The following is an 18868-nucleotide window of genomic DNA, read 5'->3' on the forward strand; positions in this document are numbered from 1 at the left end:
CCACTCTTACCCTAGGATCTTGTTATAACAAAAATAGCCTGGGATATCAGACTGCTAAATGTGTGGGAAGGAGGCAAGAGAAGCAGAAACAGAAAAGGCCAAATACTAACTTCTGGAATATACCTCAACAGGTTTCTACACAAATGGGGGGGGGGGGGGGGGGGGGGGGGGAATATATATATATATATATATATACACACACACACACACACACACACACACATATATATAATGGCCTGTATCTCTGTGAGAAAGAACTTTTTTCATTGTATGATCACACAAACTGTTCTAGTACACGGGGAGCACACAGCTGATCTTTAAGAAACTACATTATATTGCCAAAATCACAAAAATCATCTTTGGATAAAATTACATGTGTATATGTGGGCTCAGTTGTGTCCGACTCTGAGATGTCATGGACTGTAGCCTGCCAGGTTCCTCTGTTCATGGAACTCTGCAGGCAAGGATACTAGATTGGGTAGCCATTCCCTTCTCCAGGGGATCTTCCCGACCCAGGGATCAAACCCAGGTCTTCTGCATTGCAGGTGGACAGTCTTATTAGATAGTCTTACTCTGATGAGCTCTTTCTCAGACTTCAATATGAGTCTGAGAAATCCTATAAAATCAAGTGATTTCTCTTTAACATGTGAAAATATTCTGACTAAAATACCGTGAGGAAATACCTTACTCGTCAGTGAGGGAAGACGTGGATGCAGACAGAGCTGTGCATGCAGCCTGTGACCCAGAGAAGGTCGTCAGGGACCTGAGCCCACACCCCTGTCACCACCCACTTCTACGGAGTATGGGACTCATCTCGTCCACTGCTTCACATGAAGGAGATCTCAGGAAACCCCTCTGGAAATGATTTGCTTAAACAAAAATACTTAAGATGTTCATAAATCAAATCTCTAATACCAGTCTAAAGTGATAAACCTATATGTTCCAATCAAGAGTTGGAGATCAATCAAGAATCAGATATAATATTTTATACTTAATTATATAAAAATACTATGTAAATCATATTACCAGATTCCTATTAAAAACCAGGTGGTGAGGTGGTAAAGAACCCACCTGCCAATGCAGGAGACATCAGAGACCCAAGTTCAACCCCTGAGTCAGGAAGATCCCCTGGAGGAGAGCATGGCAACCCACTTGAGTACTCCTGCCTGGAGACTCCCATGGACAGAGGAGCCTGGCGGGATACAGTCCATGGGGTCACAAAGAGTCAGACATGACTGAGCACAGCACAGCAGCAACAGAGTTAAAAACTTACCACATATAAAGCACAGGTCAGGGCAAATCAATCTCTATTTTTTATGAACAGTATGATAAAATTCACATGTTCCTAAATACAAAGTTAAAATATAAACTATAAAAATGAAGGAAAAAAAAATGAGCTGATTCTTTTAAAACCCAAAATAAAGCAATGTTAAAGGATACTGATCTGTCTGTGGTCTTCGAAAGTTCTCTGGAAGATTGGCTTCATATAGTAGTCTTGCTTTAGTATTTCCCATATCTTGCATGCACTGTAACAAAAAAAAATCAAATATTTTCATTACTCATATAAACATTAAAAAGTAATTCCTATAGACATACATATACATACATACACATATATACAAACACCAGATATTTATCATTTCCAACATATATTCTTTTCTTTAAAAAAATAATTTAAATCATAACCATGAAATTACTCAAATTCAAAACAGAAGCATAGTTTTAACCGTTCATATTTCTTTAATATATGTAGATCTACCGTTTTCTGCCTTTTTCCATGACTACAATACCACCTTTTTTTATACTTCTACTTCCTTAAAGTGCGTTCCCTGGCAGTTTATGGTATGACTGATGTTTTAAATGTTATCACTTGAACAACACTGCCAATTCTAAGCCCAAAAACTCAACATCAAATTTTCTTTGTCTTGAGCTTCAAAATACTCTGAAGTTTTCATAATTTACATTCCAGACCACATGGAAAGCAGCAAGAGAGAAATGCTGGTGTCCTGGAACTCTACAGAAGTGGATTCACTTCTTTTAAGATTACTAACTTCTTTAAGGGTTATTAGCTTCTTGAAGATTCTGCTAAAAGCTTTGGATTCTCCTTTCCCTACCAAAAAAAAAAATGCCTAATGGCTAAATTTCACATACAAGTTCATGAGCTCATAGGACTCTCTCTAAAAAATCTATCAATCCCAAGAGCAAGAACCACTGCTAAGGAGACATACGATAATTAAACTGGTTGAAGTGATTATTTTCTTTCTTATTTTGCAATGTATTTTTTTAATTTATTTATTTTTAATTGGAGGATAATTACTTTGCAATATTGTGATGGTTTCTGCCATACATCAACATGAATCAGCCATAGGTATACATATGTCCCCTCCCTTTTGAACCTCCCTCCCACTTCCCACCCCATCCCACTCCCCTAGGTTGTAACAGCCAGTGATATAATCTTACATTCAATAAATATGACTCTATAGATTTTATGCAAATATTATACATATTCTCTTTATCTAAGTCATTAACATTTTATTTTGGTAAAATAAAAAATAATTAGGAATAGGTATAAGTGTGGGGCTTCCCAGGTGGTGGTAGTGGTAAAGAACCCGCCTGCCAATGCAGGAGACACAAGAGAGGCAGGTTCCATCCCTAGGTCAGGAAGACGCCCTGGAGAAGGGCATGGCAACCCACTCTAGTATTTCTGTCTGAAGAATACCATGGACAGAAGAGCCTGGCAGGCTATAGTCCACGGGGTCACAAAGAGTCGGATACAACCAAAGTGACGTAGCACAAGACATAAGTCTACACTGGGCTTCCCGGGTACCTCACTTGGTAAAGAATCCACCTTCAATGCAGGAGACCCTGGTTCAACTCCTAGGTCAGTAAGATTCGCTGGAGAACGGATAGGATATCCACTCCAGTACTCTTGGGCTTCTCTGGTGGCTCAGATGGTAAACAGTTCTCCAGCACTGAGGGAGACCTGGATTTAATCCCTGGGTTGGGAAGATCCCCTGGAGGAGGGCATGGCAACCCACTCCAGTATTCCTGCCTGGAGAATCCCGTGCAGAGTCTGGCAGGCTACAATCCATGTGGCCGCAAGGAGTCGGACACAACCGAGCAACTAGGTACGCGACACACAGCATGAGTGTATGCTATAGCGAATTATTTAATTTTGCTCTAGGGATGCTATCTATCACAATTAGACAGGAAGGAAAAAAAGAGTTATAAAAATCTGAAAGCAAGAGTGATATGAATATAAAGAGCCTTTTCTAGAGGAGACCACTGCTGAAAAGTGACTTGATGCTGGTGTGCATGCGTGCATGCATAGCATGTGTGTATGTGTGTGTTAGCTGGGCCTGGGGGAAATAAGGATTCAATAACATCACAGATACAGAGAGATCACTGTGAAAGAAGAGGGAAGGCACTAGTAAGCTCAGATAATTTCTAAGTTTCTGAAAAGTAGAACAGAGTAGGGTGGGAGGAAAGTCTGTGATGAAAGGATTAGCGGAGATGAAACTGGTTCAGTCACTGGAGATGGTTAAAGACAGGAGGCAATCTCAGGAGGTGATGAGAGTGCAGTACAAACTAGCTGTCCTCAAAGTTTCAAGACACTATGGGTTAGAGCCCTACTGCACACATTAAAATTTATTCCACTGGCCTTAAAGAGTAAACTGAGTAAACTCTGGTAATCAGCAGAAGAAAATAATGAAACAGCCTAACAGCTATAGTAGCAAGCATTAGCCTCAATACCTTATTAACATATATAAATATATGTACTATTACAAATTATACATATTGTATAATATATAAATTGAATACATATTACAATATATAAATTGCTTATATATATGCCATTTAAAATTTTTTTAAATCCTGATCTAGATATTACTACCCTAATTTGGCAGGAAAGGAAACTGAAACTGCAAAATGTTAAGTGACAGGTCTAAGACTTTCCAGAAGCATTTAACTTCTGACAGAACCCACATCAGCCATCAGCCGTCTAGACACCCCAGGCTGCAGCCAGTGGAACAGGGAACTATATCATGCAAGGCTTAAGAATACCAGCCTCTCTGCTTTAGAGGCTCAGTTTTCATTTAACCAATGAGGAAACAAGGCCAAAGAGGTTCCCTACTGTGTAATTCAAGGAATCAGTTACGGAGTTTTAAAAACATTCTAAAATAGATATTTAAACAGCAAACTACAGCTCATCTCAAAATTAGATTAAAAAAAAAACAAGTCATGCATCCAGTAACCACAAATGTATTGATATTTTTGACAAAGAAATCATTGTAAGACTATATGAAATACAAAGTCAACATTCATTTTTACTTTAAGAAAAATATATTAATGTATTGAAGGATAAGTGAAATGTATACTCTGTAGTTATGATAAATGCCATTTAGGTAGGGCATATTTTAAAATTAATGTTAATTACTATGCCAGTTAAACTCAATCTGTCCTCTTTTTACATATCGTATGGTCCTAGAAAGATAAATTTTATACTGTACTTTTTGATAAACCACCTTCATCCAAAATCATCATAATTATTACCATTATAATTACAGAGGAAGACTTCACCCGGAAATGGTATAATAAAACTCAGTTAGGAATAGCAAAACCCACTATTATGAGTATTTTTCATCAATCTATAATCTGTGTGATTTTAGCTTATCCACACCATCCAATACATATTACAACATTTGACCAAAGGCTCACATATCATTTGAAATTCAATTTTTTTAAATACTATTTGAATCAAAATGCTGAAAAGCATCTACAGGCTAACATACTATCTAACGAAGATGATGTATTTCTATTCCTGAAACTTTCTAAGTAGACAATATTATATCACCCAGCCTTAGTTTTTGCAGTAAAAAACAATAAAACTTATATTCTAAAAGATATTTTTAACATTTTACAGAGACTAAAGAAAATTTAGGTTGTCAAGTTTTAATTGGCATTTTATTAGATTTGTGTAATTTAGTAAACATACAGAAAAACACACACAAAAAAGTGGGAATAGACTTTTTACAAGACAGTATCAATAAGTAACCAAACCAACGTAGCAGGAAATTTTTATTTTTGTGTAACACTACTGTTCACATCAATGGAGCATCTCCAGTGGAAAAATATGAAGTAGTACACAAAGACAGTTTTACTGAAAAGGGGGCTGTGAAATAAATGCTAAGATAAAAGGCAACAGGAACAAAGTGTGCCCAAGTTTACACTGTCATGGTCAGTGTCAGGAAATAAACATAAAAGGCAAGAATAATGACAGGCCACCGAAAGTTCCAACTCAATGACACACTCTCCTGAGAATAAAACTCATCAAATTTTTTCTTTCCTTTAGTCTTCCAAAATCCTGGAAAGCAGAGCTCTTTGAGGAATTCAACAAAGGGATGTGACTACTCCAGGATACGGCTCTTATTTGTCCAAGCCCAGCTAAAGCTAGGGGCTTCCCCGATAGCTCAGTAGGTCAAGAACATGCCTGTAATGCAGCAGACCCCGATTGATTCAGGGGTGGGGAAGACCCACCCAGTCCAGCCCAGGACCAGGGTCTGTGTTTAAGAGCTAGAGCTTGTGGGCCTCCCCTCTGCTTCATCCTGTGTGTGCTCCCTTTTCCCTATCTGTCCCTGGAATGTTCCCTGCATTTTCTCCCTCAGATATTGAGAAGTACCCAGGCAACAACCATTTATAGTCAAAGTCCACTCAGGAAGCTTTCTGTGTAGTTTTCCTAAGTTTTTAAGTGTGTACTGACTTGCCCTTTGGGGTTTACTGGCTATTTTTAAAAAATGGAGTAAGTGGAAAACAAAATAACAGCAACAAAATAAAGGACTGAAATTACTAATAGCTTTGTTGCAAATGATTAGTTTACAACATGGCAATTAGATCTTCCAAGTTCCCAATGCCACAAATGCAAAACATTAAAATAATCAACAGAATCTTAAACATTACTATGTAATGGAAGGATGCTACACATCTACGTTATATCTGGAAGTAAAAAGGTTAAAAAAACGATAAAAAATATTTCAGGAAGAATATACACAAAACTGAAAAATAAGCTTCTTCCTATAGAGGGAAACAGCCTGGCGTGCGGCAGCCCATGGGGTCGCAGAGTCGGACGCGGCCAAACGACTGGACTGAACTGACAGCGGGAAGCCGGGTGGCTGGGGGCACAGAGAGGAGGGAGCACTCACTCACACGTGTGTGCCTCAGACCTTCGCACCAGGCCCACCTGCTCGCCACTCCCCAACACAACAAAACCGTGAGGGGCCGCAGCAGTCCTGCACTGACCCCAGATAAGGTCCTATCCGGAGGGCGCTCAGCCAGGGCACCCGCAGAGCAAGGAGCTCGCCCTCACTGGGCGCTCCACCTCCACTGAGAGAACAGGCCATGACAGACATTCAGAGTGAGTACAATTAACACGTTTAAAAACCCCACCCAAGAACATCTGACACTCAAAGTACATTCAGAACATAAATACAGCATTTATTTACCACATGTTTTCCCAGGATCAATACTTTCGTGACTGTTGCTTAAGATGCTATCAGTGAAATTTCAAATTACTTGTTTTTGCTTAGGATTTCAACGTGTTTGGTTCTGTGTGTGAGAGGGAACATTACTTGCTCTATTATTTTCTATTCATATTTAGAACACAAAGACTAAAAATTTCAAATCTCCCTAGCTGAAAATATATATATATATATATATATATATATATATATATATATATATATATATTTTATTAAACCTCATAATTAAACAAAGGAAGTGAGCCCTTGCAGTCCCTGGTGATTCTTCATGTCCATGACTCACCTCTACTACCACTTGCAATTTTCCAGAATAGTTTTCTATCTTCCTCTCAAAAGCCACCAGGATTTCCTGCATAGAAGCAAGCTTTTCAGGACTGGTTTCAAGATCTTTGGGGTTCCAGCTGCTGGAAAAGAAGGGCCACCAGTTTTGGTCTCAGGAACTCTTTGGAAATATTTAATACAGAGTCCATTCCTTCAGTTTTCATGAAATTGTATTTACAGAGAGCTGATCTCTTTCTGTTTCTCTGTTTTTAAGAACAAAGTAAGTAAACCACACATATTTAAAACTTAAAATTGTTAAATGATGATGTGGAATCAGAGGTACCAGTTTTCTTATTTTTCACAATTTCTAGATCTTCTCAGATCACGATTCATGTTGCAGCATTGGCTGGCTACTAACAAATTCAGAAAATGAATTCCTTTTCTTTTAAGCAGTAAAATTAAACACTGTTGTGACAAAACTGGAAAAGATTCATATGACAGTCTTTTATCATCTCCGCGTACTCTGCAATTCACACCACCTGAAGTCCAGGAATAAACCACTACTCCTGCCCTAGGTGTTCAGGCCCAGCAGGCGGCATCTGGACTCTTGCCTCTTCTACCAGAAGACGCAGGGACTCTCGCTTTCACGTCTGTGCACGTTTACCCGGAGTCAACCTTGGCACCACTGCTTTAGCTCAAGATTCAGTCACCCACTGCCGAGGCCACTGCAGGAACATGTAAGGACTTACGTTCTTAGAAGAACATGGTATTAGACACTGCTCTTCAACTTAGACCTCATTACAAGCTCCCGAGGCTGTCTCTCCATAAGCCACCCCTCACAGGACCAAGGCCAAACCAGCCCCAGCCTGCAACTTTCACCTCTGCCCCTATAACCGCACCAGTCTCTTCTACTTCACTTTCTCAAACACGACATACTTTTCTGTCTTCCTGCCTAGAAGTCCCTCTGCACACTGTTGTATGCTTTTAGAAACCGATAAACAAAGGTCAATGTCAAAAATAGTAATGAGACATTTAAAAGACATGTTTAGCGAATCGCCAGTCCAGGTTCAATGCATGATACGGTTGCTCGGGGCTGGTGCTCTGGGCCGACCAAGAGGGATGGATGGTACAGGGAGGGAGGTGGGAGGGGGGTTCAGGATGGGGAACACGTGTACACCCGTGGCAGATTCGTGTTAATGTATGGCAAAACCAATATAATATTGTAAAGTAATTAGCCTCCAATTAAAATAAATAAATTTAAATTTAAAAAAACCTTTTTTTAATAAATAAAAGACATGTTTAGAACTTGTGATATCACTGGATACTGGTAATACTTTTTTAAAAGGGAAAAAAGGAGCCACTCCTAAGGAACGTGCTGAAGATGCTCTGCGTGCTGAGGATCTCTGAGCCAGCAAGCCTAACCCTGAGCCCAAGCCTACAGAGTACCAGGCCAGAACTTTACCACACCTGCTGGTCTCAGGCACTCTGCAGTCATACCAAGCAGCAACTCTGAACTGCTGTGTGTGACGAAACAAACAAAATAATCGTGTTCCTAGATAATGAATTCAGTGGATTCATTCACTGCCCCCCAGCAAATTCCTGCCCTGCGTGAGCAGCCACTCTGGGATATATGTCCTTATCTTAGCCTGCAATTCCTTTGGCTATACTCTCAGTCCACCTAGAGTAGCCAGCACAGAATTAACGGGATCAAGGAGTGACTTCCACTAAGTAACATCTCACCATTTTGTTCACTGCTTTGATGCAAGAACCACAGCCAGTCACGAGGAAAAGGAAATTCTATTACTGATATTGTTGAAAGTTTAACCTCAAAAACAATTAAGAAAATCAACAGAAAAATCACAATCTTGCACATTCAAATTCAAAAAAAGGTTGTTTTTTTTTTTTTAATTTCCTCCAATGGATTGTTTAAAATGCAAACCCTCCACTGAATTTCACAGATCACATGTGGTTATAGACAGTGTCATATTTATTTCCCTCTGCACCTGCAGGTAAAAGATAAACCCAGCAATGTGCTGCCACCTCGCTCTGCTTCTGAGGACACAGACTCATATCATGACCCTGGCAAGAAGTCAATATAAGTTGAATCTCAGTCAACTTAAAAGGTTCAGTATGTACATGAGGCCACAGTTTGAGAAATTTCATCAGCTTGATGGAGCTATAATGAGCACTCCTCCCGTAAAATAAGAAAAAAAGTTGCTTGACCTGGGATCTCTTGAATAAGTATGTACCAAGAATTGTGTACTGAAAGCTTATTATGTGTCTGATCCTATACGACACTACAGAAATTTATCTAAGGGTCAAAACCTTGAGGGGCTTCCCTGGTAGCACAGCTGGTAAAGAATCTGCCTGCAATGCAGGAGACCCTGGTTCAATTCCTGGGTCAGAAAGATCTCCTGGAGAAGGGATAGGATACCTACTCCAATATTCTTGGGATTCTCTACAACTCAGACGGTAAAGAATCTGCCTGCAATGCAGGAGACCTGGGTTCAATCCCTGGTTGGGAAGATCCCCTAGAAGAGGGCATAGCAACCCACTCCAGTATTCTTGCCTGGAGAATCCCCATGGACAGAGGAGCCTGGCAGGCTACTATCTACAGGGTCACAAAGAGTCAGACATGACTGAGCAACTAAGCACAGCAAAACACAAAATTTTGAGAGGTTAAACAATGTTCTAATACACACAGGTGAAATGTGGTTAAATCATGGAGTGCTTCAAATTAACTGTTTTAATGACAATTTTACTCTATTAAATATTGCTTGTCATGGGGATGCTTTAATAGTACTGATGGTTTTTGAAGTTGCAAGAAGCTCCTTAGCAAAAAACCAAAAACACAGAAAGAAGTACTAGATTAAAGAAACCAAAACCCACGCACAATATTTACAGTGAAATGTAGTAATGGAGTTCAGTTCAGTTACTCAGTCGTGTCCGACTCTTTACAACCCCATGAAATGCAACATGCCAGGCCTCCCTGTCCATCACCAACTCCCGGAGTCCACCCAAACCCATGTCCATTGAGTCGGTGATGCCATCCAGCCATCTCATGCTCTGTCGTCCCCTTCTCCTCCTGCCCTCAATCTTCCCCAGCATCAAGGTCTTTTCAAATGAGTCAGCACTTCACATCAGGTGGCCAAAGTATTGGAGTTGCAGCTTCAACATCAGTCCTTCCAATGAACACCCAGGGCAGATCTCCTTTAGGATGGACTGGTTGGATCTCCTTGCAGTCCAAGGGACTCTCGAGAGTCTTCTCCAACACTACAATTCAAAAGCATCAATTCTTTGGCACTCAGCTTTCTTCACAGTCCAACTTTCATATCCATACATGACCACTGGAAAAACCATAGCCTTGACTAGATGGACCTTTGTTGGCAAAGTAACATCTCTGCTTTTGAATATGCTATCTAGGTTGGTCATAACTTTCCTTTCAAGGAGTAAGCATCTTTTAATTTCATGGCTGCAATCACCATCTGCAGTGATTTTGGAGCCCAAAAAAATAAGTCAGCCAGTTTCCACTGTTTCCCCATCTATTTGCCATAAAGTAATAGGACCAGATGCCATGATCTTCGTTTTCTCAATGTTGAGCTTTAAGCCAACTTTTTCACTCTCCACTTTCACTTTCACCAAGAGGCTTTTTAGTTCTTCTTCACTTTCTGCCATAAGGGTGGTGTCATCTGCATATCTGAGGTTATTGATATTTCTCCCGGCAATCTCGATTCCAGCTTGTGCTTCCACCAGCCCAGGGTTTCTCATGACGTACTCTGCATATAAGTTAAATAAGCAGGCTGACAATATACAGCCTTGATGAACTCCTTTTCCTATTTGGAACCAGTCTGTTGTTCCATGTCCAGTTCTAACTGTTGCTTCCTGTCCTGCATATAGGTTTCTCAAGAGGCAGGTCAGGTGGTCTGGTATTCCCATCTCTTTCAGAATTTTCCAGTTTATTGAGATCCACACAGTCAAAGGCTTTGGCATAGTCAATAAAGCAGAAATAGATGTTTTTCTGGAACTCTCTTGCTTTTTCGATGATCCAGTGGATGTTGGCAATTTGATCTTTGGTTCCTCTGCCTTTTCTAAAATCAGCTTGAACATCAGGAAGTTCACGTTTCACATACTGCTGAAGCCTGGCTTGGAGAATTTTAAGCATTACTTTACTAGCATGTGAGATGAGTGCAATTGTGCGGTAGTTCGAGCACTCTTTGGCATGGTAGTAATGGAAGAAACCCACAAATCCCAAGATGCCATTAGGTAGGGATGAGGCATAATGACCAGCAGATATGCCCACAACACCTAATGAGGTGTTGAGTGGATCTGAGAACAGAAGACTAAGACAGTGAGATGTACAAACTGGAAATTACTGTGAACCAAGAGGAAGATGGCACATGAAGCTGAGGGATTTCACCCACCCCAACAGCAAGGAAGCGCAAGAAGCTGGGAATGCAGAGAGACCCCACAAGAACCAGCAAATCTCCCTGTCAGGACAGGGCCCCACACTGAGCAGAAACTCCTGGGAAATGATTCAAAATGGAGAAGGACAAGAATCGTGGAGATAAAGGAACAGAAGGTTCAGATAAAAGTGGGAGAAAACAAGTGGCTTTATGTTTTAAACACCTGAAAACAACTGAAGAGACAGGTCTGTGTGGTTAGAAAAGCTATTTTGAATATTAATGCCCTTTAAAGGTAATGAAAAACCAATGTCACATAAAAATGATCAACAGAAAATAATCAAGGTCAAATCTCATACAAAGTTGTCAGAAGAGGAGAATAAGATGTGGAACAGTGTCTCTAACAGTGAAGCCACACAAGAACAAACATGCCCAGAAAACAGATCAAAGCCACAGACTACTAATCAGAACAAACTGAAAGCCATAAATACAAGATAACAAAGAATATATAAATGAGTCCAAAGACACATGATGTTATAAAAGAGCAACTAAATCAGAAATCAGAAACACACAAAATTAAAACAAAAACTCAGGAAAGAATTAGAAGTTTTTTAAAAATTCAAAACTGGATATCAAATTAAACAGATGATCAAAACAAATAAACACAGCAAATAATGGTAGAACTCTGGACAGGCAAAAGAAGAAAAAAAGAAAACTTAATGGAAGTAAAAAGTAATGAAAAGTATCTAAGAGAAAATTACAAATATTAGTGTCAGGCAATGAAGACCTAAATACAGGTAAGAGGGTCAATGAAACAGGAAACTCAAACAAGGAAACAGGATACTAAAAACTTCATTTTTAAAAAGTCACTGGAATAAAAAAAAAATTTTTGAATGTCACTGAAATAAAAACTTTGAAACTACATGCTAAAAGAACATATCACATGCAGGCAATTCCTGTCTAAAAGAAACCTCCTATGTTTCAAGACAGAGACAGGTCAAACATAGAAGTACTAAAAAAGACAGATCACGCAACCATCTAGCAAAAGAGAGCTGCAGTGGCTCCAGGCAAACAACACATCTAATCACCACTGTGAAACAGGAAATGGGCCAGTTACAGAGTTTTACATTTTCTGATAGCCTTACTAAAAAAAATAAAACAGGTACAATTGGTGTTAATAATGTCTTATTTAATGCATCTTTCTCCCCTGCAGAGCTCCCAGGAAAACGTAATAACTGATTTCACCTGCATCTCAAGACTTAAAATGGTGTCATAATGTCATTTTTTTTCCGCAATGAACTGACAATTTAATTACTCACTAACAGCTAAGACCAGGCCCAGAGAAAGGATCGATCTGATACATTTCTTGGATTCTGTCCCAGTAAAACCAACCTGTACAACCTCATGATTCAAGTAAAACTTAAGGTTCAGCTGTCCACAATACTCTAGTTCCAGGTTTCCATTTTATTAAAGACTGAAGAGGGAGCTCAGAGCAGACTGGTTTCATCAACTGCAAGTCATTTTATTTCACAAAATCAATACGCTTTCAAGGAATAAAATTTATTATAACTTCATCCAAAACATACTATGTCAGGAAGTCGAAGAGAAAACTTCCTCCGTGTGCTCAGCCACTTTCACCTCCCACCTCTGAAATCTTTTACACACCTATTTTACCACTGCAGATGCAGACAGGACCACACATGATTAGTGCCACAACATGATTTCAGTTGCTGTTCCAGCTACAAAGAAGTAGTTAAAGTAACTATTAAGCCCCTTTTGCCTATTGTCTCTGATTTGGCCAGATTAGGAATTCAAGCTGAGCTGACAGAACACAGCAAAGCCTACTGATGAAGATCAACAGAAATCCACGATTTTCGCTTCCTTAGGGAAAATCCTTTTCTAAGAAAAACCAAAAATTTTAATGAAGACAAGCAGGTTAATGTTATGACATAAATTAAACTAATGGCTGCACCAAGTTACCTTACTGTGGGTTTCTTTGGGAATGACAAGGTTATCAAAGAAATCTCTATGCATTTAGCTGGTGATTTTCTCCTTATGAAAGAAAATAAGAAGAGCAAAAAAGTTTATCCAAAACATTTTTAGAACCTGTCTTTTTGACTTAACCCAAGAACCCTGTCACATTCTTTTGAATTACTGGAGATTTCAGAAAAGTCTTATCCTTTGGGGTAGAATTTGACTCTTGGAAAAAGTTGAATCACATCTGTAATTCTGATGTGTCGTTTTTATTCTAATGCATATAATGAAAATGATTTTTGAACTGCTGTGGCAACCAAAGAAGATTTGAGCATACCACCCAAGAATCTCAAAAATGGAAGAGACTTCAGTCACTGAAACTGCTCCTCCTTGGATGAAACTGCCATCCAAGGCTTGAACCCCACCTACATCTCCAGGTGTGCATTCGGCCTCTGCACACACCATCCCAGTGATGACGAACTCACTGTTCTCCGAAGGCAATTCTCTTCAGTTTGGAACAGTCTGAACACTGACAAGTACTGCCCTCTAGTTTCAGCATATATTACCCTGGAACCCCCACACACACTAGCTTAAGTCAGACTTCCTATGGCGGCTATATTTTTGGAACGTTACAAGTATAAATGAACACAGGGAGAAAAGGACAACAAATGGAAAGCAACAGAAGCAATGAAAAAACTAAGAACTGATGGGAAACAAAGGCACAGGAAAGAAAGCCAGTCCAGACAACCAGATGACCGTTTACATTTTAGATGTATCATGCGGCAGGTAAACAGACACCTGCCAATCTTAACATTTCTAAGTGTTATGTTAATGTTCTTAACATTAACTCCTATGACTGTGGCCAAAGTTTCCCATATTGAAACACTGAAACAGTTTAATAAATCCTTTTTTCCTGTTTCTGTATAAAACACCTAGGCTTCACTGATACTGTTAAAGAACAACGGTTAATTCTGCTCTTTATTCTACTCAAATATATCATGTTATCTAGCAAAAAAAACTCCATGCCTGGCTGTATCTATTCCTTTCTCTTAAAGTCTATCATAATATTAGCAGTTGGCTTTGTTTGTTTTATGAAAAGCATTTTTCACAAAGCAACAAGATTTTTAATTATTTCACAAGAGTTCTTGAAACACAAATATGAATAGATAATGTACAGCCATGCTGAAATTCCAGTGCCGCGGAATCAACCTATCGGGCTAACTCCAGCCTCACCAAACATACTTGGGAAAATTACCAATTACCATGCTAAAGATACTCATATTGGAAAAGACCCTGATACTGGGAAAGACTGAAGGCAGGAGAAGGGGATGACAGAGGCGGGGACGGCTGGATGGCATCACCGACTCAATGGACATGAGTTTGAGCAGGCTCTGGGAGTTGGTGGTGGACAGGGAGGCCTGGTGTGCTGCAGTCCATGGGGTCACAAAGAGTGGGACACAACTGGGCGACTGAACTGAAGGATATCCAAGGTTTCTTAAGGTGTGATAAATTCTTGAATACCAAAGGTTTCAAATAGAAAATCTAAAAGAACTGATACTTTAAAGAGGTCACTACTAGAAAGAGGGGAAAATCATCTGCACAGAAAAATAAAAACTGAACCCATGAGAGTAACTGAGTTTTCCCTTGGAGCAAGACAAATGAGCAAAAAGGCTAAAGGCAAAACTGTATAAAGTCTCCAACAGGAGGGAAAAGCAGAAAAAAGTTTAAAACAAAGAAGAAAACACAGCGACTTAAATAATGAAACAAAACAGAGGATAAGAGATAGTAACTGTAGATTCTCTTACACAGAAAAAGCTTCAAGAAGGCAGTGAGGAGTGTCAGGGAAGCAAGGACCACGTGGGTGACATGGACATGGCCACAAGCGTTAACTGCACTCTTTGTGAGTACAGACCCAGCAGAGGGGTGGAGTAAAGACGAGTCAGCAGAGGCCAGTCGGGTAGAGGAGTGAGACAGCAGGGAGAGACCCTGCTCAAGAAATCCAGCTGCTGCAAGAAGGTCAGGGCTGCCCCTGGAGGACAGTGGCTGGCACTGTGAACAGTCGGTGAACACTTGCAGGTGAACAAGTGAGTGAACCGGCATCGCAGGGTTGAGGGCTGTCTGTCGAGGGTCCAAGGGTACCAGGCAAACTTTTGTGGAGGCAGTGGGCAAGACAGCAGGTTTCAAAGAGGAGGAAAGCATTTAAAGATGCCTGCAATGAATATAACTTCTTTAATTAGGTAGAAAAGCAGAAAGGAAGCTGAGAATGGAAACAAAGGCAGAGCAACTAGCACCACCACCTTCCCCAACTCTGCCCCTAGAACAATAGAGCCAGCTGCTCAAGTCAGAGCAGAGATGCTCAGAGGAGGGGGGACAGAAAGCGAGAGCGAGGAAAGCCTCTGTTCTTCTGATTCAAGAGTAAACAATGATGTGAGGAGAGCTCAGTTCAAAGACCTCTCCCTCTGGGCCAAAGTGTGGTCAAAGCCACAGCACAAAGAGGCAAGGTATAAAGACACGGAAGGAAAGTGCCTACAGAACACTGAAGGCAAGCGTACCATGCCTAAGGAGACTGGACGTATTTGATAAATGAACACACTGCAGTCGTGTGTGCTGGGTGTTCCACCCTGCAAAATGCCAAGTACTGACACCTTATCAACAAACGTCACCAGTAAGTCCTAAACAAAGAACATGTGAGAGAATATTACTAAAACATTTACAGATTATAAAGTATGAAAAATGTTACCAAAAGTTACCATGAAAAGTGGTCTAAAATTACCAAAAAAACACCAAAAGCATGGAGTATACGTTCCAATGTGGACAAAGTCTCACTAGGATGTTTTATTAGGCAGCACAATTTACACAACTCTCTACAAAGTGAGCCAAGAAACTTTATTCTTTTCTAATCCTCACTTCTTTTTTTTAATTGTATTTTTTAATGAAAGTACAGTTGATTTACAATGTTACTTTCTGGTACACAGCAAAGTGAGTGATTCAGTTACACACACACACACACACACACACACACACATATATATATATATTCTTTTTCATATTCTTTTCCACTGTGGTTTCTTACAGGATATTTAGTATAGTGTTACACTAGGGCCTTGCTGTTTAGTGTATTCTTCATTTTAATTCCTTCAATACAGACAGTGAAAAATAAATAATTAAGAATTTTTAAATAATGAGGGGAAAAGGTAATCAAGACTTGGGATTAATGAACCAGTACAAAACCAAAAATAATACTTTTATAAATACAATGGCTTTTATTTTATAACACATTGATCCTTTCCAAAAATTTGAGAAGTATCCAAGAATAAACCCAAGATCAAAGACATTTAATCTATGAACCACCATTCAAAACAATTTTTTATTATAATTTAAGGTGAATAACTCTATTTCCATACTAATAAGTTTTGATAGATAAATTGTTTTCTTTTAAAAGTAAGCATACAGCAATTCTAACACAGCTATGATAGATGCCCTAAAAACTGACTCCCACAGACACTATATATATGATGGATATATAATATCAGATCCTCGAACTCCACCATTTTAGGTAAAGGACCTGAGAATGCACAGATTTCAAAATGTGAAGGGGTCCTGGACCAGTCCCTAAGGACACAGGTGAATGACTATTTAGACCTTTACCAAGGTACATAAAACTCACTTTTATCTGTATGTGCTCCATAATTATACCTCATTTTTTATATACTTTTTTTTTTTTAAGTAAAAAAAAAAAAAGCTAAAGTTGGATTAAGATCCCATAGGCCATAGGGCACCAGCCAAAGGGAAAAAAAAGAGACCGGAAAGATCCTCAAAGCAGCAATATTGAGGATCTTGCACAGCAAACAAAACAGACTAATCCTACTAGTAACTGACAAGCCAGTGTGACGGAGTGTTCAAGATGTGCCAGTCTGAAAAGAGCTCAATACCGTAAATCAACTATGCTTCAATACCCAGTAAGCCCACCAGTGTTATAAACGCTTTGCCCGTATTACCCATATTACCGCACAGCCCCGCCAGAGGGCACTGGGACCGCCTGCCCTCAGACACGGGCACCGCGGCACCTGAGGCAAGGCGCCCTATCAGGACTGCCCCGCGCTACCCCGGAGTCTGACTCCACAGAAAGCCTTCTCAGTCACCTTGTTCTATGGCCTCTCGGGAACCAGCTGCCTGAAAACAAAGCTTGCGCTCCTCAGTATGGAGCCTCGGGGTCTTTGCCAACCACTTTCTCTTTTTCAGCACACAGCCGTCCAGAACTGATTTTAAAGAACAACTCTGGCTCTGCCTGCAAGCACTGACAAGGCCCACACAAGAATACCCGCAGGCTCACCTGTCCTTGTGACTAGGCTGACCCACCCTTCTTTTCTTTAAAGTGAGCCTCACTGTCTTCTCAACTTGACTTCGCAGGCATGCACTCTAACCTCACCCTCCTCAACTGCAGGAGGCACCCCGAGGCTTATGAAGACACAGCACGTCCCTATGAGAAGTACTCGACAGAAGTCTGGCATTCAAAAACAGTAATTCTTATTTGAAGAAGCTGACGTACAAATAAGTGTTCAAATATAACTTCAAAGACTGTACACTACTTAGTAATTGCTTTCAAGATCCTTACATATTTAGTAAACAGTGTCTTGCTTTATAACGCATCCCCCAGAAAACCAGTAAACTATAGTGCTCTGGTTGGGAAGTTATGCCCTAAACTACTAGAAAAGAACAGCTGTCCACTTCAAAGAACCTGCTTTCAACAGCCTAGTTGAGAAAAATAATATTTCTGGAGAATTTAAGTGTCTAGGGATTCCATGTTTTCTCCTTGGTTTGAAATGAACCATTAAAAAGGCAACACATTTGGTCTTAAGCGTTCTGTATCTTCACAACCATTACAAACTCAAGTGACATTTTCAAGCTACACTTCATGTTCTCTTGATGACAACTTAAGAAACAATCTCATGAAAATCTGTAACCATAGTTACTACAGAGATGTTACTAAGAAAACTGCCTTAAAATGAAATGTTCAAAAAGCTCTGCTTCCTTAAGTAAATTTTCTCAAGGATCTTGAAAAGACAGTTTCATATTTCCTTTTATATTCTAGCCAACAAAAAGTTAAAAAACTAACCTAAGACTAAACTAATTAATTATGCTTGACTTTATGGCCTGAAGATCTCTATTCTATTTTTTTCCTTTGAGTATTTTTGAGGTTTAGTTTTTTAATATTTAAATTTTTGCTACATCTAGTATTTACTTTGGTATAAATGTCTTCAGTATAGAAGCTGTACTTTCTTTAACCAAGTCTATATACGTTTTTTTAATGATCACTCTCTCCCAGCACTCTATTCTATTATTTCTACCCTTACTTTACATATCCATGTCAATTTGTGTGTTATATTTGTTTTATTGTTTGTGAAGTATATGTGTGTATCCCTGAGGTTCAACTACATACACTTGTATATTTAGGTTTCATGCTGACTATAAGTAATTTGAAAAGGGCATAAGAAAAAGACATGCAATTTCACTGTGAACTATAAATATAACCAGTAGAAATCATTTTTACATTAGCAATTAACCTTAAGGATTAGAAAGTATGATTTTGAAAATTTAATACCGTCACTGGAAAAATGGCAAGCCCTTAAAAGTATAAATTTATCTCTAAAAAACTAAACCGCTCCAAACAAGCCCAGTCACGAGAAGAACACTGAC

At 39.5% G+C, this 18868-nt stretch overlaps 1 protein-coding gene across 5 annotated transcripts in view; it reads right to left on the minus strand.

The window, feature by feature from the left end:
- The window catches only part of SMAP1 (small ArfGAP 1), a 188141-nt gene that overhangs the window by 96061 nt on the left and 73212 nt on the right, over positions 1-18868 (minus strand). For 4 of the 5 annotated variants that reach the window (XM_025294939.3, XM_025294937.3, XM_025294938.3 and 1 more), the window contains exon 3: positions 1441-1526. In XM_025294939.3, the coding sequence (XP_025150724.3) occupies positions 1441-1526 (86 nt within the window). Of the gene's footprint in view, positions 1-1440; positions 1527-6819; positions 6941-18868 lie in introns of all 5 variants that reach the window. The other variant, XM_025294940.3, reaches the window with a different exon arrangement.

The sequence above is a fragment of the Bubalus bubalis genome, chromosome 10, assembly GCF_019923935.1.
Source record: "Bubalus bubalis isolate 160015118507 breed Murrah chromosome 10, NDDB_SH_1, whole genome shotgun sequence".
Classification (NCBI taxonomy): domain Eukaryota; kingdom Metazoa; phylum Chordata; class Mammalia; order Artiodactyla; family Bovidae; genus Bubalus; species Bubalus bubalis.